We start from the raw sequence: 21,556 nt of genomic DNA on the forward strand, positions 1-21,556 counted from the left end.
GATTGAGGTGTGTTGAAATAGGGCGATATCTAAAACCTGCAGGACACCGGCCCTCGAGGCCTGGAGTTCACCACCCCTTTTCTAGAGAATTCCTCTACAGCCTTTTCGAACTTTGTGTATTCATAGAGTATCTTCTGTCAGTAAGAGTTGTTAGATCAATGCATGATCCAAACCATGTCTTGTTGAGAATTTGTATAACTTAACTTCTATAAAGGGCACTTCTACAGTCCAAAGTTATAGTCAAGGGGCTGAAAATGGAGCCAAAAACTACAGGCACTTCAGGCTGGTTTTAAAAGCCAGCAAAATACCAATAGAGTCCCATGTTAAAAAATACTAGCTCTACATTTTGACTGAAATTGTGTTAAGCGTTGGAGTTATCTGACAGAGTTGGTCACATTAGTGTTAGCCCAATTTAGCAGACATAACTAATGTAACTATACTCAGCTCACACATTTGATGTGTGAGAAAGCAAGTTGTATAAAGCTCTTTGAATGCTCGGAGCAGAAATCCTTCCTTGCTGTTTGGCATTTTCTTTTATGTGCAGGTTCAAATACACATAATAAATAAATGTCTTTGTGATTATTACATCGTATCATGTCATCATCATGTTTATTTGACAAGGTTTTAACCGTTAAAATGAAGTCGATTTGATTTAGTTATTAAATCAAACCAAAAGTAACATCAATTTATTCAATACAGTGTTAATATCTGAAATGGGACCCGCAGTAAAAAAGGTTAAGAACCTCTGCTCTATTTAATGATTATACAGTGGAGGTGACAGTTATTAACTCTGAGAAAAGATAAAGAGCTGACTTCATAAGCACATTTATTTTTTATCTTTCTATCATTATTCAGAGAGTTTGCCTTCCACCTGATATATTAGGTAGATTCAAAGACAGATGATGTCAAGCACACCACACAGTAACTGTGTGATCCGACTGTGAATAAGCAGCACACTATTTTGTCCCAAATTCACAGGGAAGAAAGAGACTGACAGATTGGTTCAGAGACTTTCAACATCCAACCACATCTAAAATATTGTTTTTCTTATATTATCCTGCATTTTCTTTTTTTATTTTACTGGCCTTTTAAAATCAGCAATGGTCCACAGACTAAAGCAGGGGTGTTGAACTCCAGTGCCAGAACTTCAAGACACGTTGAGGAGGTAATTTAGCCATTTAAATCAGCTGTGTTGGATCTAAAACCTGCAGGACACCGGCCCTCGAGGTCTGGAGTTCGACACCTTTGGACTAAAGTGTTTTTCAGTGGCTAATGTAATGTACATACTGACGTTATACCTTGGAATAACAATAGTGGTCTATTCAGCATATTTTCCCAACAGTTTAGCATATGTCCTGCTACCACCATAAATCAGTTTATGTTTGAGTATGAGGGATAATCATTTTGTGTTGGTTTCAAACTGGATATCGAGATTCATGTAAGTCTACTGTGACATCCCCGCCCGGTGATGCTGGTGTCTGTCCTGCCAAGCATGTGACAATGACATTGTATTGACTGTTGTTAATCAATTGTTTATTTTAAACTGATGCATTTTCATGTTTGCAATAACTATTCATTTGATATATCATAGACCTCTTGGCATGTCAGGCTGTATGAGATCAAATTGCTTTTTGGACATCTCATAAATCCTGTTCTGTACGGTGACAACAAAACTGGATTTTATTTCCAGAATATTTTTTATGTAGATTTTTAGGAAAAAATCATAAATAAACATTTCAGGGTAGAAATGTTTCATTATAGCATAAAGTGAATGACTCGGAAATACTATATTGGCTGTCACCCATTGGTTTGTCTTGACATGTCTTTGACAGCATAATAGACAGAAATGTCTTCAGTTTCCTTTGTCACCCATTTAAATAAAGTCAATGTAATTTATAATAATTATTTTAATTTAAAAATAAAAACAAATCTGTTGTTTTTGGTTTTCTTTTTTTTTTTTCCCCAGGTCATTTTTTTAAACTGTGTTATGGGCACTGATCACGAAGGGATGGGCAGGATGTATACTATTGATTGACAGCTGGTGTGTCACGTTTGCTACAAGTTAAATATGAGCATATTTGTTGAAGATGGCCACCACTCCTTCAATGGACTATACTGAAAGTTAAAGACGTATTAAGGTATAAAGGTGGGGGATTCTAATTTCAATCTAATATACAGAAATTAACAATTTCTTCACAGAGTTCGTAGCTGTTGCGGCTTAGCAAACTACCAGCCAATCAGACAACGGTATTGCCTGTTGCTAGGGTAAAAATGTACATTTCTAAACACATATTTTTATATTAAAACATTTGACTGGCTAAGTGGATTTTTGAGTGCAGTGACAGTGCTTACTTCATAGTAGAGATTAGTTCGATTGAAGGAAGCAGTGAGCGTGATTGCCTGTGGCACACACAGGATCTTCTCGCAGTCTTTCAGGACACTACTGGTTGCTGTGGCTGTGAGGCCAAGGAGGGGCACTTTGGGGAACTGCCTCTTCAGGATGCCTAGCATCTTATAATCTGAACGACAAGCACACAGGTGAACCAGTATGTAGCACATCATAGCGACGGGGGTGCTTACTAAATATGATCTGAGGTCAGAATACTCACCTGGTCTGAAGTCATGACCCCATTGGCTGCAACAGTGCACCTCATCAACAGCAATACGATTCAGGAGGTTTGCTTTGTAGGCTTTCTCCAGACGAGACATTAGGAGCTTGCTCTTAGCAATTTTCTCTGGAGTCACGTACACCAGCTTGAAGGGGGCCTTTGGATCTGTCATTCCAGCCATGACCGTCTTAGCATGCTCCTGCGAATGATGGAAACAAAAAACAAGCTGCAGTTTAGTGCCAGAAACATAAAGCTCTGCAGTTGTTGTGGATCATTACAGATGATCCATCCATGTTGTTTAGATGCCCTAAAGCCATCTCAGTCTTCATTTCTTGTCCACAGCAGAAGTGTGTGTAATGTCACTAAACGATTCTTGGACACACTGGTGAACAGTGAGTGCAGTTCCCATGGTTATTTCATTGTTGCTTAAAGCAAAATGAAGACATGGATACAAAATTAAAAGCGGTTGTCAAGAAAGTCAGTTTACTCATCAGATATGAACAGCAGTCATGGAATATACAGAATGAATGATTTTGGATGATCTCTCACATTAGTTTTGTAAACCAGTGAAAACAAGATCACAGCTCCTTGAGGCAACTATTGTTGTGATTGTGGCTGTACAAATCAAATGTTACTGAATTGAATAGAAGATAGTACCTGTACGTGTAGTTTTATTTTCTCCCTAAAACTCTGTTTTGCTAGTCTGTGCATTCACACACACATTTGCAAGTTCACTTTCATGAGACATACTATTAAACTATCAACACATGTGTATGTGTGAATTTTTGACAGATGTGTACATCTGTCAAAAGCTATGGCTCAGGCTGTCACAAAAGAAGGCTACCTGGAGGGAGAGTGGGTATGACCTCTAGTTTTTTTCCACTCTATATCTTTGGAATCACAACACATAACACAGTTGGCTAGCAGATTTTTTTCCTTTCCAAAAATCTGCACCCTTTCAGTAAAACAAACACATAGTTACAACTTGTATCCAAAATGTGGATTACAAAAGGCAATTCTTTTCTTTCCGCACACACGCATAATCCTCAAATAATCTTTTTCTACATGGCAGGCAGTTCTTACTCTGCTACTGGATGCATTGAGCATGACTGCCGACACGTCAATAGTCTTCAGGTACATCAACTGGTCCTCCATCAGGGATACAAGTGGAGTGATGACCAGTGTAAAGCCTGATAAATGATAAAAGTAAAAGAAATAAGTCGTAAGAAGAAGAGCATAAAACTGGAAGGACAGATGTTTTGTTCCAAAACTCTGCATGTGTGTCTCACTGTACCATTAGAACAGATTGCAGGAAGCTGATAGCAGAGACTCTTCCCTCTTCCTGTGGGCATGACCAGGAACAGGTCCTTGCCTGACATGGTCAGGTTGATGGCTTTCAGCTGCAAAGGTCTGAAGTTAGAGAGATGGAATGTGGCCTTCAGGTGCTGCTCCACGTTGCTGGACCATGGAAAATCTATAAAGCATGATGTTACTGCATGTCAACACAGTGCACAGACGTGGCATATTTCTACAACTAGTTGTCTAGTCTGTCTGTCGAGTACCTGTGCCATCATATCGTTGCATTTCCTGCTTGCTCATCGCTGGCTTGGCTTCAGATGCCTTTGAGGCAGAAGAAGATAAAGGCTGTGCAGTGTCACAGGCCTCCTCCAGCTGCTGCAGCAGGGCATTCTTCCGAGAAGTGAGCTCAGCCTTTTTCTGCAGGATCTCTGCGAGCTGCAGTTCCACTGTGTCCAGCTCGGCCTCGATCGAGTCCAGCTCGACCTGCATATCTAAACAGCAACACCAGGAACATTGGTAGCAGGCTCCAAGCACTTATTTGTTGTGTCTTTGGACCCCAAACAGTTCAGCAATGCCCAGATAATAACTACTCTTGGGCAATCAATTCTGGTTTGTTCAAAATCACTCATCCATTCAGCTTGCGCATGTCCAGAAGTGGCCACCAACTAATTAAGTCTGTAATTTTTTTTTTTATTTGCATGGTTTTCTTTTGCTATTCTTACTGCATAAAGTTTTTAACTAACATCAGCTCTTTTCATAAATATAAACCCATAAAACACCAGTTTGTTTGTACAATGCCCTTGTTGGAAGACAACCTCAAAAATGACAATTTCCTATATTTGCAGTGCTACTGGATTTCTTATATTGTTAATAGTAGAGTTTAAGACATGTCCTCGATTAACAACAACATATATTATTATTTTTGTGCACGTAAAGCAAAAGTTGATAAAACTCCCACTCAGCTTATTCATGGCCAAAAGTGGCCACCTCCTGTTTACATTCATAAAATACAATAAAATATATATATATATATTTGAGTGAGAAAGGTGATATCTCCGTGAATCGCTACCTTATCGTGGTGGAGGGGTTTGTGTGTCCCAGGGATCCCAGGGGCTATGTTGTCTGGGGGCTTTTGCCCCCTGGTAGGGTCTCCCATGGCAAATTGGTCCTGGGTGAGGGACCAGACAAAGAGCGATTCAGAAGACCCTTATGAAGAGAACATCGAGGGAACAGTTTACCCTGCCCGGGATAGGGTTACCGGGGCTCCGCCCTGGAGCCAAGCCCGGGGAGGGTGCCCGAGGGCAAGCGTCTGGTGGCCGGGCCTTAGTCCATGGGGCACGGCCAGGCACAGCCCGAAGAGGAGACATGGGCCCATCCTCCCGCAGGCCCACCACCCGCAGGAGGCACCATAGGGGTCGGGTGCATTGTGTGCCGGGTGGCGGCCAGGAGCGGAGGCCCTGGCAGACTGATCCCCGGCTGCCAAGACTGGCAATAGGGACATGGAATGTCACCTTTCTGGTGGGGAAGGAGCCTGAGTTAGTGCGTGAGGTTGAGCGGTACCGGCTAGATATAGTCGGGCTCACCTCTACGCATGGCTTGGGCTCTGGAACCAGTCTCCAGGAGAGGGGCTGGACTCTGTCTCAGTCTGGAGTTGCCCCTGGTGAGAGGCGGTGGGCTGGGGTGGGTATTCTAATATCCCCTTGGCTTGCTGCCGGTACGTTGGGGTTTTTCCCGGTGGATGAGAGGGTTTGTTCCCTGCGCCTTAGGGTCGGGGAACGGGTCCTGACTGTCATCTGCGCTTATGCGCCGAGTGGCAGTTCAGAGTACCCAGCCTTCTTAGAGTCCCTGGGGGGGTGCTGGAGGGTGCTCCACCTGGAGACTCTGTTGTCCTCCTGGGAGACTTCAATGCTCACGTGGGTAACGACAGCGAGACCTGGAGGGGCGTGATTGGGTGGAACGGCCTCCCTGATCTGAACCCAAGCGGTGTTTTGTTATTGGACTTCTGTGCAAATCACAGTTTGGCCATAACAAACACCTTGTTCGAACATAAGAGTGTCCATAAGTGCACGTGATCGATTTTGTAATCGTATCACCAGACCTGCGACCATATGTTCTGGACACTCGGGTAAAGAGAGGGGCTGAGCTGTCAACTGATCACCACCTGGTGGTGAGTTGGATCAGGTGGCGGGGGAGGACGCTGGACAGACCCGGTGCACCTAAACGCGTAGTGAGGGTGTGCTGGGAACATCTAGCAGAGGCCCCAGTCCGCGAGATCTTCAATGCACACCTCTGGCAGAGCTTCAACAGCATTCCGAGGGAGACTGGGGACATTGAGTCCGAATGGACCATGTTCAGCGTCTCCATTGCCGAAGCTGCTGCATTGAGCTGCGGCCGCAAGGTGGTTGGTGCCTGCCGTGGTGGTAATCCCCGAACCAAATGGTGGACACCAGAGGTGAAGGGAGCCACCAGGCTGAAGAAGGAGTCCTATCGGGCTTGGTTAGCCTGTGGGACTCCGGAGGCAGCCGACAGGTATCGACAGGCCAAGTGGAATGCGGCTCGGGCAGTGGCTGAAGCAAAAACTCGGGTGTGGGAGGAGTTCGGAGAGACCATGGAAAAAGACTTTCGGACTGCCTCGAAGAGATTCTGGCAAACCGTCAGGAATCTCAGGAGGGGAAAGCGGTGCTCTACCCGCACTGTGTATAGTGCTGGCGGAGCGCTGCTGACATCGACTGAGAAAATTGTCAGGCGGTGGAAGGAATACTTCTCCTTAATCCCACTGACACGTCTTCCGAGGAGGAAGCAGAGTCTGGGGATGAGGGGAATGACCCGCCAATTTCCGGGGGCGAGGTCACTGAGGCAGTTAAACAACTCCTTGGTGGCAGAGCCCCTGGTGTTGATGAGGTCCGAGTACCTGAAGGCTCTGGACGTTGTAGGGCTGTACTGGTTGACACGCCTCTACAATGTTGCGTGGAGATCAGGGGCAGTACCCCTGGACTGGCAGACCGGGGTGGTGGTCCCCATCTTTAAGAAGGGAGACCGGAGGGTGTGTTCCAACTACAGGGGATCACACTCCTCAGCCTCCCTGGGGAAGTCTATGCCAGGGTGCTGGAAAGGAGAGTTCGTCCGCTAGTCGAACCTCGGATACAGGAGGAACAATGCGGTTTTCGCCCTGGTCGCAGAACACTGGACCAGCTCTTTATCCTCTCAGGGATACTTGAGGGTGCATGGGAGTTTGCCCAACCAGTCTACATGTGTTTTGTGGGCTTGGAGAAGGCATTCGACCGTGTCCCTCGGGGTGTCCTGTGGGAGGTGTTGCGGGAGTATGGGGTGTCTGGCCCATTGCTACAGGCCATTCGATCCCTATACAACCGTTGCAAGAGCTTGGTTCGCATTGCCGGCAATAAGTCGGACTCATTCCCGGTGGGTGATGGGCTCCGCCAGGGCTGCCCTTTGTCACCGGTTCTGTTCATAATTTTTATGGACAGGATTTCTAGGTGCAGCCAAGTGGCAGAGGGCTTTCACTTTGGTGGCCTCAGAATCTCATCTCTGATTTTTGCGGATGATGTGGTTCTGTTGGCTTCATCGGGTGGGGGCCTCCAGCTCGCACTGGAACGGTTCGCAGCCGAGTGTGAAGCAGCGGGAATGAGGATCAGCACCTCCAAATCTGAGGCCATGGTTCTCAGCCGGAAAAGGGTGGAGTGCCCACTCCGTGTCGGGGATGAGTTCCTGCCCCAAGTGGAGGAGTTCAAGTATCTCGGGGTCTTGTTCGCGAGTGATGGGAGAAGGGAGCCGGAGATCGACAGACGGATTGGGGCTGCAGCTGCAGTAATGCGGACGCTGCACCGGTCCGTCGTGGTGAAGAGGGAGCTGAGTGTAAAAGCGAAGCTCTCAATTTACCGGTCGATCTACGTCCCTACCCTCACCTATGGCCACGAGCTGTGGGTACTGACCGAAAGAACGAGATCGCAGATACAAGCGGCAGAAATGAGCTTCCTCCGAAGGGTGGCTGGCCTCTCCCTTAGAGATAGGGTGAGAGGTTCGGCCATCCGGGAGGGGCTCAGAGTAGAGCCGCTGCTGCTCCACATCGAAAGGAGCCAGCTGAGGTGGTTCGGGCATCTGACAAGGATGCCTCCTGAGTGAGGTGTTCCGGGCATGTCCCATCGGGAGGAGGCCCCGGGGCAGACCCAGGACACGCTGGAGAGATTATATCTCTCAGCTGGCCTGGGAACGCCTTGGTGTTCCCCCGGATAAGCTGGAGGAGGTGGCTGGGGAGAGGGAGGTCTGGGCCTCTCTGCTTAGGCTGCTGCCCCCGCGACCCGGCCTCGGATAAAGCGGATGAAGATGGATGGATGGATGGATGAAACTTTGTCTGACTTGAGTTTTTAAATTAGCACCAGTCCTAGTCATAAAATTCAGAATTTTGACCCTTTCAAAACCAGTTACATCACATCATTCTGATGATTTACAAAGAGATAAAAGGATAAAATAATTATTTTTTACCAAATAATACAAGCAATCTGATTTATTTTCTAACCATGATTGCAGTTAAATGTATATCAATAATTAACCTTTTACGATTATATATGAGTCATTACTTTTTTGAAAAGAAAAAAAAAAAAAAAAACTCCCACTCAGCTTGTTAGTGGACAAATGTGGCCACCACCTGTTTACGTTCACAAAATGTTATAAAATTAATACATATTAAAACAGTTTCCACTCGATTTCTCAAATTGGCATCATTCCTTGTCATTAAAACCAAAAAAAATAAAAAATTTACCCTCTAAATGCTAGTTAGGTTGTCTATTACCAGTAACTTTTTTTTTTAGAAAAAAAAAAAGAAAAAGAAAAAAAGAGGATAACGTTCTCATTTTGTCACCATATAATTGTTTTCAGTCAGCGTTAAAGGTCAGTACCAGTAACAATGATTTATTTTTACTTTTTTGCATTTACTTTCAGTCTTCTTCAGTCACCTTTCTCACTCACTATGTGTTAAAAGACCTCTCTGCACTGAATCATACTTGTTATTAATATCTGGCTCTCTTCCACAGCATGTCTTTTATCCTGCCTTCCTTCTCTCACCCCAACTGGTCGCGGCAGATGGCCGCCTCCCCCCAACCCTGGTTCTACCAGGGTCTGATTTTATCTTTAGCGGTGCACTTTTTGGTCCTACCTGCTTTAATTCATTCACCCTTTAGCTGACCCAAGGAGATCGGAAGAGAGCCTTTGTTAAAACACAGTCATCTAAATTAAAAATAAAAGGCATAAAGGATTCAACCAAAATAGAATCTAAATAAAGAAACATCTTTATGACAGTGTGACTGACAGTGACGTCTTGAAAACCAAAGGAGCACTTTCATTACTGTGTTGGCTATATCTGCGATACGTTATGTACCGTCAGCTCCTTTCATAGAGACAGAAATGTGCAGCATGTTCTCTCAGTGGACTGGTGTTGTTAGAGTGGGCAGAGTAGACAGCCAGGTCTCACACCTACACAGTAACAAGAGCCCTGAGAATCACACCCCCGCAGTTAATGATCTTATTCCTTCACCTCCCTCTGGAGTTGTGGCAGTGTTATCGTCTCCAGTCGCCATGCTAACAACATTGTCTCCAATACAAAAGCTATCACAGCTATTTTATCACATGTATGCATATCAGTACTGTTCATTGTTCACTGCTCCACAAAAAACTCAGCAAACAATTAATTGGAAAAATATTAAAAAGTATAAACAGAAATACTTACCTGTATTCATATTTCACAGTCTGATGTGCTCAGGAGGAAATCAGCTTTCAGGCTGTCACAGGCATAAACCATATAAAAAACAAACTTTAAAAAACAGTCAACTTCATGATTTTGTATGATAATATGTATGACCGGAAACAACGGTACAAAGTCGACAGAAAAGGTCGTCTTTCTACATCTATAAGTTTCATTTTTATTTGCCAGTGAGATATCTGAATGTAAAGCGGACTGCATTTTTATCAGTGGTGTTCAGACCATTTTGTTTCTATTTATTTCTGTGAATGAGTACTTGGAGTAATTTCTTTTTTAAAATTTATTACTCGTGTTAAAATTCGGGGAAACGTTCATGTTGTAATTTCTTAAGCAGACGATTTACTTCTAAATTTAATTAAAAATTCAGAATCAGAACTACAGCTAAAGTTACTCCATATTACTGAGACTTAGCCAGCCACGTGAAATTCATTACGCTGTCCAGGCTTAATAGGCATAGACTAATATTAATCCCACAAACCTGTTACAGCAGCACAAAGGTCTGGACGTAAAATTTAATTAAATTACATTACATTAAATAGGTAAAAAATAATAAATGAGAAAAATAGTGAAAACGCCAAAAGACTCATGGTTACTACATGCAGTAAAAGACACTATGTCACAGATTTTTTTATATGCACATAAAGTGCATATAATGAATATTAATAAAGGTAACATGCTAGACTCTAAAGCGGTGCACCTGTTTGATCGCATTGTAGCTAGCTGCTAGTTTGTTATGGTAATGAGCATCAGGAGCCTGGAGAGTGCTGTTCAGTAACTCAGTCTCCTCTAGCTCAAAGGAACCACCGTCATTCATTCACTTTCACTTTCTTGGTGAATTTAGCCTCTGCGACAAAACTTCGAAACGCACAAATTTCAATCGACTAACCATTGAAAAAACACTGTATCCACGACCACGTCTTCCCGTTGGAGCAGCTACTCAGTTGCTACAACAGACAGACTGACAAAAAGAAACTCGGAAGCATATGCGTCAGAGAAGACTCGGGACATTTTCGCCCCGAGCTTAATCCACTAGGCTGTCTGCAAATACCTTCTCCTGCTGGACGATTTACACCCTTTATCAACTATAACCAATTTTAATATATTACACATTTTAAATACATGAAGTCGGCGTTTAATAGGTAAACTGGAAAGTCTGGGTGAAAACAAAGCAATCAGGCAGTTACACATTTCTACATTGTTTGCCTGACAGACCAAACGCAGGCGTTAAAACAAGCGCGCACAATGTGGTACATTCAAGATGAGCAAATGTGTTGTTACGTTCCACTATTTTGCAACATATTCTGCTATGTGCAATCCAGATGTTGTGTTATAATAGAGCAGGGTAGCTACGTGGTATATGTGTCCTAGTGAAGGTTATGTTATTAACTATAATCTTAATGAACGAAAGTTGCCAAGATGAATGCGTCATGGACGCTGTTCCGGAAGATGTCAGCGAGAGAAGGTGTGTTTCCGGAAGACGTGGCTGTTGCTGCAGTGGCAGCTGTCATCCAAAATTATTCTGAGAAGAGCTTTTTTGTTCTGCTTCTGTCTCATCCAGCTACATTATCAAGATGATTTCTCTAACGGACTCCCAAAGTAAGAGCTGTGTTTTTGAGTGTATCCGTAGGTTCCTGCTGTCTGAGCTAACCCTAGTTTGAGCTGCAGTGCTCAAAGTGCTAACTAGCACTGTCAGTACAAGAAAGTTACCTTTCATTTTTCTCTCATGACATTCAGTGGCACAAATAGCCAGCAGCTTTCCCCCCGATAATATCCGCTGTAGCCACTAGAACGACCAGAGTTACGTGCAAGTACATTATTAAGCGCTCTGACAACTTTACCATTCAGCGTGAGCAGCGGAGCTCCTTTGGAAGCCCTGCTGTGATTCTTATTGTGGATATTTCTGCCATCCTTGTTTGCATATGTGTTATTGGAGTACTTCCGTGTGCTTTAATTTGAAATAAGTCTGTTAGAGTTATGACTATGTGCAGGATTACATTCTGACATGCCGAGCATAGCTTCTGTCAATGTGTCCGTAACGAGATGTAAACCAATTGGTTTGCTTTCGACGTAGAAAAACGTGTAACAAAATATTATCTCTTCATGTTATCTTAAGATTTAAATGTCAGACTCTGATGGTTTGTGTGTCCTTCAGAGATTGGAATGGGATTAACAGGCTTCGGCGTGTTTTTCCTCTTCTTCGGGATGATCCTGTTCTTTGACAAAGCACTTCTGGCTATTGGAAATGTGAGTAACCTGTTGTTGTTGTTCCAAAGGATGTCTAAAAGTGCAACTTCTGATTACGCAGATGCATTACTGTGTGACACGTGACAATTATTATTAATTATAATCTGTTAGTGTGATCCAGCTGTGTTTAGTTTCACATAAACATAGCAACAGCATCATTAATAGCATCAAAGTGCCTCACTTTCTCAGCAGTGTCACATTTGCATTATTTCAGTTACACAGGAAATATAACTAAAATAAAATGTCTCAGTTATGAACTTGCAGGCCACTCTTCTGTGGAACCAGCTCCTAGTTTGGATTTGGGAGACAGACAACCTCTCTATGTATATTAGGCTGAAAACTTTAGTCTCTGATAAACAGCATAGTTAGGGCTGGATCAGGTGACCATAAATCTTTGAGGCTCCCCATGATGCACTGAGTGCTTCTTCTTCACTTTCCTTTTTTTAGGTCCATTTAGTTATTAGTTATTAAAATCTGACTTTCTTCCACAGCATGTCTTCCTCCTCTCATCCCCAAACAGTCGCAGCAGATGGCCGCCCCGCCCTGCTGGGGGTTTCTTCCTGTTCCCAGGCAAATTTTCCTTCCCACTGTCACCAAAGTGCTTGCTCATAGGGGATCATCTGATTGTTGGGGCTTGTCTGTATCATTGTAGGGTCTTAACCTTATGGTATAGAGCACCCTAAAGTAACTCTTGTGTGATATGGCACTATATATACATAAAATTAAATTGAATTGAATCCAAAATCCCTCATAGATATTCAGCTGACTGCAATTATGATTCACGTGATTTTAACACATATAAACCTTCCAGTGAGCCCAATCGTCCCACGAAAGGGGGTAATGTTATCATGAAAAAGACCATTCCCATTTGGACAATAATGTTTCATGTCACAGGATTGCTATTACTGCTAAACATAAGAGAAGCACCCAATCACCTCACCATAGAGGTCAAAGGTTCAAGCATGATCTCTTGGTTTTTTTTAGCTGTTGAAAATGTATTCACTTCTGCGTGTCTCACTTTTTGCGATGCTGACGGCCTCTATTTGCTTTATAGTGCTCTGAATATCCACTGTAACACTAATATCAATATCTGTCGTCATAGAACTAATGATGGACTATTATTGGAAGAGCTGCTCTTTGCCTTTGCTACCAAACTAAATCAGTTATGTGCCAGACTGCAATTCATACTTTCTAATCTATTTAATGACATATTTCCCATAGATCTGAATGTAAATGGCAGTTAGGCAGTGTATGGATACACTGTCCAGTTGAGCAGTCTTTGTGACAGAGGGTCCTGCCACATGGGCTGCAGCAATAAACCATCTTTTAAGATGGTTTATTGCTGCAGGTCTCTTAGACCTTTTCTTCCTGCTAACGTGAAACAAATTCAGAATAAACAGGACCTGCTTGGAATTTTTTATACATCATGCCGGGAGTATTGCTTGAAGGCTTTTACTCTAACACTGGATAGATGGACTTGACACGTTCAAAATCATGACATTCATCATTTTTGTCGTTAGCAATATGGCTGCTTGTAAAAAGGATTGCATTTTGGATTTTTCTATAATGCTGCACAGTGTTAAAAATGTTCCTTCTAATATTCTCTGTAAGCACAGAAAATATACCCTACCAGTCAAAACTTTTAGAACAACAATATTCCAGTTATTTATTGGAATTCAAGTCGTTCGAGGTACAAAGGTAAGTTATGAACTGCCATGTTAAAAAAAAAAAAAAAAAGCTAAGGTTACCCAAAACTGAAAAAGTAATGCACATTTCAGAATTGCAGATGGCATTTTTCAGGAAACACAAAATGGGTTAACCATTTAAAGCTGTTCGGATCAAGCCTTGAAAGCTGGTGCTACTAATTTTTACAGGTGTTCCAACTTTTCTAGATCACTCACAGCACCCTCTGTCTGCATAAAAGCAGTGTTGGAGTGTGTTGCTACAAAAATGGTGAGGAAAAAGGCAATTAACAATGGAAGAGAGACAGACCATCATAAAATTTAGGTCTTTCCTACAGAGAAATTGCAAAGAAAGTCAAGGTGTCAGTGAGTATAGTTTCAAAAAGACATCAAAAGACACTCAGAAACAAACTCTAACAGGAAGAGGTCTGGCAGACCCAAAACTGAATCAGAGGACAAGTTTCTTAACCGCTTGCATGCATTTGGTTTGTGGCAACTCTACTGGCTACACAATTATCATTTAAAACCAATAAAATTAAACTCCAGTGTTTTTTCCTTCATTCATACTAGTGCAAATAATTGCTTTCTTTCAGTCTGTTTGGTATTTATATGATGCCAATGACAACACTGGATACTTGATTGCGTGTGCTTGCAGTTTTGAACCCTTCTCTAATATGTTTCCACTCTTTTTTTTGTCTCTGCAGATTCTCTTTGTTGCTGGACTCTCCTTTGTCATCGGCCTTGAGAGGACCTTCCGCTTCTTTTTCCAGAAGCACAAGATGAAGGCCACCAGTTTCTTCCTGGGAGGAGTGTTTGTGGTGTTGATTGGCTGGCCCATTATTGGAGTTTTGCTCGAGATCTATGGTTTTTTTCTCTTATTCAGGTAAGATGAATACAAAAGGCACACAACAGATTCAGTAGACTGACAGTTATCTTGTTTAAAGAGCCCACGAAACACTGAAACCTGAGATACAGTAAACTTATTCTTTACATGAAAGAAGCAGGATGACTTGAGAGATCTGATTGAAACTTGGGCTCAGTCCTGAAAAGCCCTAAATTTTATATATTAAATTGCACTTTGGAAAGCACTGTTTTCATCAAAGTTGCAGTGTGTTTAAAGACTTAAAGTGGACATGAAACACTACATGGAGTACTATGCTTTAAAAAACTGCCATGGATTTCGCACTGTCTGTCTTATTTCTGGATTTAAGAAATAACTGCTCAAAGTCTTTAAAACAAGTTTAGCACCATCCTGAGTCTGCACAGAACATGACATCACCGGGTTGGGTCGATTAATTGTGGTCTATAGACTTACTGTCACGATCAGGCGAGCCATTTATTATGGTTGAGAACAAAGCATGAACATTAAAAAAATATATATATACACTGTAAAAGCTAAATTCCTAACAAACTGAAAACCTGGAACACTGGGAATACCTGGAGACACTTTGGAAATATTGAGAGAACGAGGAGACGCGAGGGAGCATTAACAGACGCAGCCAACTGTTGTTGCAATTTGGCACTATATACATGAAATTGAATTAAATATCCTAGGAGCCACACATAGGCGAGCAGTCTGAGAGTGAAGAGCTCTGTTGGGTTAATATGGTACTTTGAGATTATTAAGATAAGATGGGGACTGAATATTCAAGAGCTTGTATGTGGTGAGAAGGATTTTAAATTCGATTCTGGATTTATCAGGGAACCAGTGATAAGAAGCCAATACAGGAGAAATTTGCTCTCTTTCTAGTCCCTGTCAGTATTTTCACTGTAGCATTTTGGTTCAACTGAAGCTTTTCAGTTCAGGGGCCCGTTCTTCGTACGTCGCTCACTACATCCAAGATCAAATGACACATCCAAGACCAAACCATCGCGCTAACCGTGAGCTCGCTAATCCGGTTCCCCGAACACACCTGCTGTTGACGATTAGTACAGCTGGACGCAGTAATGTGACATCACTGGGTGTCGTAAAAGGGGCTACGCATCGATAGTAGAAACATTGATCGGCAACCCGCTGATTGGTTGGCGAAAATGTCGAAGGGGCGCGCTCGGTATTTTCCGGCAGCAGAGCAAGAACTCTTGATTGAGGGATTTCAGGAGTTTCAGAGTTTAATTAAAACGCAAGGGAACACTGCAAAGGCTGCAAAAGCAAGGAGAGAGGGCTGGCAGAAAGTTGCTGACAAATTAAACTCGTAAGTAATTCAATAATAACAATAATAATGGAGTGGGTTTATATAGCACTTTTCAAGGCACCCAAAGCGCATGACAATACCACTATTCAGTCACTTTATTATTTATTCATAGATTTATTATATTACACTATATTATCCAATATTATATTACATTATATTATATTATGTTATATTATATCCCCTTACACATTAGAGCCACAACAGGACCCACTAGAACATGGGAACAAGTAAAAGTGAAATATAAGAATATTCTACAGAATGGTAATATTTATCACTTATATTGCTTTTCGTCTCTTGGAAAGAGACCCTGGAATACTCTGTTTGTTTGTTCATAAAAGCAACCAAGAAAAGGGCAGAGCAAAAAAAAGACAGGTGGTGGTCCTGCACCCCCTCGTCAACAAGTTGGTTAAGTATATAATACCCTCACGGGAATATCGATATCTCTCAATGAGCACACTGTCGCGCTGAGCTAAAGGATCCTGTCTGTCCCGCAATATACGCTGAATTCTGAGGACTCTCCTTATCAATCTTGCACCTTCCGCAATGGGTGGCTCGCGTAAACGGACAGGACATGGCTGCGACAGGCTTCCCAAATCCACCTTCGCTTTTATAGCCGTGGTCTCTCATCTTGATTACACGAAGTGATTTGCAATTGCTACTCTGAAATATGAATTACATCTGTAATAATCACATACATGTAATAGAATGTTAATAGTTCATTTCCCTTTTTTAGGAAATGACCTGTATGTATCTGTGTGACATCAATAAAAGGATCAAGTGCTGCATTATCTTTAGTTACATTGATGTTATTTATTTATGGTGAAACAGTGGTGGAATATCGCTGTTGCTTTCGTATGAATGACACGGACATACCTGCGTGGCCGCGATCTAATCCTGTTTACATAAAGTAAACCTGCTCCCGAGCAGGTTTACGCTTACGGCTCTGTTGCTATGACAGCAAGTCCCGGATGAGCTTCGGGAAACCGAACGATCCAAGATCACGCGAAATCGTCAACAATCAAATCCAGCTAACTTACTTAGCGAGGTACGAAGAACAGGCCCCAGGAGTTTTTAGGTTAGTGCTAATATGTGGTAGATATCATTTTAGCCAGTGTTGTTTAGAAAATGTTTTCAAAATAGACTTGACAAGGGAAAGTCTGTCAATTCCAAAATTATCACCGGATAATTAAGATGGAACCAAGAGATGCAGATAATGCTTAAAGACGAAGACCAAGCCCAGTTCTGAGGAGCCTTGAGAGCTAGCAACAACTTGGTGTTAATAATCGACCTGTGGGATGATTCTTTCCATCTTCATTATAAAAACATTTATGCATAAAAGTTGGTCATCTGGTCTGGTTCATACGGAAGAGGATTAGGCTACTGGGGAGGAAAAGTGAGCACGTCTTTTTTTTTTTTTCTTCTTTTCCAGAATTCTGAGAAAAAATAATCCTGATGGAAAAAAAGTCAGAATTCTGACTAAAAAAGACATGCACGTGTTCAAATAATGTAATAATCAAAAAACACTTTTTTTCATGAATTGTCTTTGGCTTCTCCCCTCTGTCTTACTCTCCTTTCTTTAATCACATCCAGGGGCTTCTTTCCAGTGGTTGTAGGCTTTATCAGGAGAATACCAGTCCTTGGCTCCATCCTAAACCTGCCCTTTATCAGTGCAGTGAGTATTACCCAGCTCCACACCTGCTGTGCAGCTTTTGTTTAAACACAGCATGGTTTCTTCATTAATCATCATATTCAAACACCTCAAGCACAACAGATTAACCAGACTGCCCAAATAAATGCCATGGTTATTTAACTGAAAATCAATTTAGCAGACACACGAGCTCAGCATACACAGCTAGGATGGAAGCAGTTTAGAAAATTAAATGTAGTTTTGTGTGTTTAGCTTGTCTCACACATTGCTTTGTGGCTAATAAACATACCCCTACCATGCTGTTGTGTTGGAAGCTTTGTTTTGAGGTGAGCATCTGTCTTTATTTTTTTTTTTTTTCTTAAGCCTTCGTAAGGCTCTGAGGACAATCAGCAGTCGTGGTCAGTCACTGCCGATTTTCCTTTGCATGTTAACTTATCTAACACGCTTTGAGTCTCATCTTTTTGGAGCAGGTAATTGTCTTTTGTTTTTTAACCTTTAAGGCACACACCACAGGCATGTCATCTGAAGACTGATATATCTTAAGATGACATGTTGTACATCCAGTCAGCCAAGCCATCCATCCATCCATCCATTGTCTTTTACTTCTCCAGTTCAGGGTTGCAGTGGCAAGAGTCGGTGGCCTGTCCAGGCTGGTGACCCTGGACAGGCCACCAGCCTATTGCAGGGATAGCACTGAGAGACATTGACAGTCACACTTGTAGCCAATTGAGAATCACCAGTGAAGTTTACCTGCTTGTCTTTGGACTGTGATAGGAAGCTTGAGTACCCAGAGAGAACCTGCAAATCCCACGCAGAATGGCCCCAGTGGATTTTAACAGTAAGGCTGCACCATGCAAAATGCAGTGAAATATGAATTGTACAAACTGCAGACAAAAGGATTTAAAAAGTTGGTCTGCAATGAGCCACTGAATATTTTAACAAGCTAAACAGCCAGCTTCTATGGAAGATTAGCTGTCACAATTTCCCACTATCATGTTGGCTAACCTGACAAAATCTTGTAGTTATGGGCATATGTGCATACATTTTCTTCTTTTTTAACAGTATCATGCATAAAAGAAGTGGATATAGCCTTCAGATCTAAAAAGGAAGTCAGTTCCTTAAATGACATTAACCTGCTCTCTCTCCATTGCTATTTTATAGTCCACCTATAGCAGGTGCTGTAGGGGTTCAGTGCAATAAGGACTGGGCAGCAGTCAAAGGCAGAGGTCCCGTTGGCTCTAGGGAAGGGGTCTCGAAGTCCAGTCCTTGAGGGCTGGTGTCCTAAATCTTTTCCATGTGTCCCTGTTGCAACACGCCTGTATACAATTAGTAGGTCACTAGCAAGACTGTATAGAACAGGGGCGGGCAGTTCCAGACCTCGAGGGCCGGTGTCCTCATTTTAGATGTGTCCTTGATCCAGCACAGCTGATTCAAATGGCTCAATTACCTCCTCAACGTATATCTTTTCCTCAACATAAGTTCTCCAGAGGCCTGGTAATGAACTAATCACTTGATTAGTTCATTACCAGGCCTCTGGAGAACTTCAAGACATGTTGAGAAGGTAATTTATCCATTTAAATCAGCTGTGTTGGATCAAGGACACATCTAAAACTTGCAGGACACTGGCCCTCGAGGCCTGGAGTCTGACACCTGTGGGTTAGGGGTTGCCATTTCAGCATGCAGTCAAGTTCTATACTCTTGCTAATGACCTACTAATTTTATTCAGGTGTGTTGCAACAGGGACACATGGAAACGTTTGAGGACACCAGCCCTCAAGGACTGGAGTTTGAGACCCGTACTCTAGGGACATGGAGTGTCACCTCTTTTGTGGGGAAGGCGTCTGACTAAGTGCTTTTGGTTAGAGATACAGGTTAGATATACTCATCAGGCTCACATCAGCACATATAGCTCAGGTTCTGAAAAGTGTTTCCTGGAGAGGGGCTAGACTCTGTTCCACTTTGGAGTTTCCCCTAGTGGGAGGTGGGTTTGGTATATACTAGGCTGCCTGTTTTACCCTGGTGGATGTGTGCGATTATGTACTGAAAGAATAGTATTCAGACTTGTTAGACTCGTCTTTTTTGTTTGTTTAAACAGAAAGTAGTGCACACAACCTCGTTGCAAACAGGTTATAAAAATGACCTGAAATTTTGAGACTGTGCCTTGTCAGCTGTGGTGTGTCCCTTTAGGTCATGCATGCTTCACTTTAAAGTGTTGCAGGATAATCGCAAACACTGCAGTTCAGCCGCTCCTAGATTTATCTGTGCCAAACATTCTCCACATGAGTCCTGAATGCCAACAAGTTGTCACTTAACACGGTTTCTTTCTTTTCTTTCAGTATGCGGACAAAGTGGGCGAGAGCAACACTATGGTATAACAGTGACTTTTTGTAACCAGAGAAAGTTGTTTGATTATAGGTTTTATAAAGCATCACAATCTCCCATGGTGCTGAGTAAAAGCACCTAAATATACAGATCAGATTCAGATTTCCACATTCAAGCAGACAAGGACTGTTTTTGTCTGTAACTTCAGTGGTCAGCACTACCAATCACAGATTCATCACTGTATCGCACCATCAGTTTCTTACTGTCAACACTAAAGTCTCTACAATAAATGTTTCAAATGCCATCGATCCCTTCGCCATTGACTGCATCTTGCGTTTAAAAGGAGGATAGAAGACTCCCTCAAGGCCCGACTTTATCTACATGATGTTCTTAATCTGTGGAACTGTCAGATAAAACTACCCAGTGCAAGGACAAGAAGTGGAAGTGCATCCTGCCATGTTTGCCACGTTTGTGCCTGTGCTTTAACCTAATTTGCACAAAAGCTTTTAAATCCAGGATTTTCTTTACAGTTACACCCCCGTTCAGCTGTTGGAATATTTACTTTGTCCATTTCTTTGTGATTGTGTTCAGTGTTGGCTAGAAGTGTTTCTGTATAAATTATTTTTTAAATATGATCGCTTGACTTTATCTGTTATGAGTGGCAGTCTGTCTACTCGTTCGTTGGGATAGACACAGTTCTCGAGTTAAGTGTTCAAAGACAATGTTCATGCAACACACAAGTTAAGGACACATTGGATCTTGATGAATTAATATTCAAATTGTAAATCCTTACTGACGCACAAAATAGTTTTATACCAAAATCATATACTGTTTGAGAGCTAGGATTTAAAATTACAACAAAAGTTTAAATTATTTTCTGCCTTTTTTTTTTTTTTTTAGCTTTTATGATTTACTTGTTTTTTGTTTTTTGTTTTTTTTTAATAACCGGTAGTAGGAAATGTTGTTGGGTGACTGCTATTAGACATTTAAACAGAAGATGACATGCTACTAACTATAGGCATCAGACCTGTGATATTAGATGTTGCTAAATAAATAAGAGAAGGCTACAAAGCCAAACAGGATTATTATCAATAAAAACTTCTGTGTGGAACTGAAAAAATACTATTACAAAATAAAAAAGGAAACAACTTTCCCCAGCTGGGCCAGATAAAGCTAAGGCACCACAAGTGTGGCACAACTATGTGCATTTTTTTTTTTTTGACAGTGTTGTGGAGGGTCTTCAAAGAGTACTCAAATAGTTTGCAGTAAATATTGAATAATATTTTTGCCATCCGTCTTACTTTTTATAATCATTTCCTGTTTGCTTCCACCAAAGGGGACAGCATGTGGAATAGGCTCAAGCCCCCAAAACACTGAGTTGGATAAGCGAGTAGGTTTGTAAAATTCTTTCGCCTGTGAGGCTTTTTCAGTGTTTTCAGTGTTGACATGACAGTGATCAAAAAAAGCAACACTTGAATCTATTCTAAGGTTTTTGGGCCTAATTCACTAATATGTGTGAACAAATATTCTTAGCTGAAATAGGTGTGCATAAAAAGTTACTCTCATGTTTATGAGATGTGCACATAAGAATCATTCAACAGCCCATGCCCGCAGTCAGTATACTGATTTATCTAAGGTAACACTTTAGATAACTAACTAACTAACAGCTCTAAAGCTTAACCTAGACTAAAATGTAGCGTATGTTCAATGACTTTGTCACCATTATACACCATAGATGGGGGTAAGTAATTCATTTTATAAAGGTATAAGAACACACAAGACATAAGA

The 21,556-nt window shown here is 42.0% G+C and overlaps 2 protein-coding genes across 9 annotated transcripts in view; one reads left to right on the plus strand and one right to left on the minus strand.

Annotated features, from left to right (window-relative positions):
• Positions 1 to 10,695, minus strand: part of recql (RecQ helicase-like) — a 22,714-nt gene extending 12,019 nt beyond the window's left edge. For 5 of the 6 annotated variants that reach the window (XM_086263065.1, XM_086263067.1, XM_086263070.1 and 2 more), the window contains exons 1-7: positions 10,568 to 10,695; positions 9,649 to 9,700; positions 4,172 to 4,399; positions 3,904 to 4,083; positions 3,693 to 3,799; positions 2,610 to 2,808; positions 2,353 to 2,519 (exon numbers count right to left, since the gene is read on the minus strand). In XM_086263065.1, the coding sequence (XP_086119191.1) occupies positions 2,353 to 2,519; positions 2,610 to 2,808; positions 3,693 to 3,799; positions 3,904 to 4,083; positions 4,172 to 4,399; positions 9,649 to 9,658 (891 nt within the window). In that variant the 5' untranslated portion in view covers positions 9,659 to 9,700; positions 10,568 to 10,695. Of the gene's footprint in view, positions 1 to 2,352; positions 2,520 to 2,609; positions 2,809 to 3,692; positions 3,800 to 3,903; positions 4,084 to 4,171; positions 4,400 to 9,648; positions 9,701 to 10,378; positions 10,507 to 10,567 lie in introns of those variants that run through there. The other variant, XM_086263066.1, reaches the window with a different exon arrangement.
• Positions 10,696 to 11,111: 416 nt separating this feature from the next.
• On the plus strand, positions 11,112 to 21,052 carry golt1ba (golgi transport 1Ba). Of its 3 annotated transcripts, none has more exons than XR_015124937.1 (6): positions 11,112 to 11,277; positions 11,834 to 11,925; positions 14,312 to 14,490; positions 17,390 to 17,471; positions 18,222 to 18,285; positions 19,783 to 21,052. XR_015124937.1 is itself a non-coding variant. In XM_086263073.1 (6 exons), the coding sequence occupies exons 1-5, from the start codon at positions 11,253 to 11,255 to the stop codon at positions 17,817 to 17,819; spliced, it is 387 nt and encodes a 128-aa protein (XP_086119199.1). In that variant the 5' UTR covers positions 11,112 to 11,252; the 3' UTR covers positions 17,820 to 17,845; positions 19,783 to 21,052. The 3 variants fall into 3 exon arrangements, 2 of the variants coding, with proteins under 2 accessions (XP_086119199.1, XP_086119198.1); XM_086263073.1 differs by lacking the exon at positions 18,222 to 18,285 and adding an exon at positions 17,811 to 17,845; XM_086263072.1 differs by lacking the exon at positions 18,222 to 18,285 and having other exon boundaries at positions 11,115 to 11,277.
• Positions 21,053 to 21,556: the final 504 nt, after the last annotated feature.

The sequence above is a fragment of the Aulonocara sp. 'chitande type north' Nkhata Bay genome, linkage group LG15 (genome assembly GCF_057382095.1).
Source record: "Aulonocara sp. 'chitande type north' Nkhata Bay isolate Kocher_YH1m ecotype deep benthic linkage group LG15, A_spYH_male_GT1.1, whole genome shotgun sequence".
NCBI lineage: Eukaryota > Metazoa > Chordata > Actinopteri > Cichliformes > Cichlidae > Aulonocara > Aulonocara sp. 'chitande type north' Nkhata Bay.

Coding starts and splice junctions, on each gene's coding strand:
- golt1ba (XM_086263072.1), top strand. CDS start 11,253: ATGATTTCTCTAACGGACTCCCAAA. Junction 11,926..14,311: donor CACTTCTGGCTATTGGAAAT/GTGAGTAACCTG, acceptor TTGTCTCTGCAG/ATTCTCTTTGTTGCTGGACT. Junction 14,491..17,389: donor GGTTTTTTTCTCTTATTCAG/GTAAGATGAATA, acceptor AATCACATCCAG/GGGCTTCTTTCCAGTGGTTG.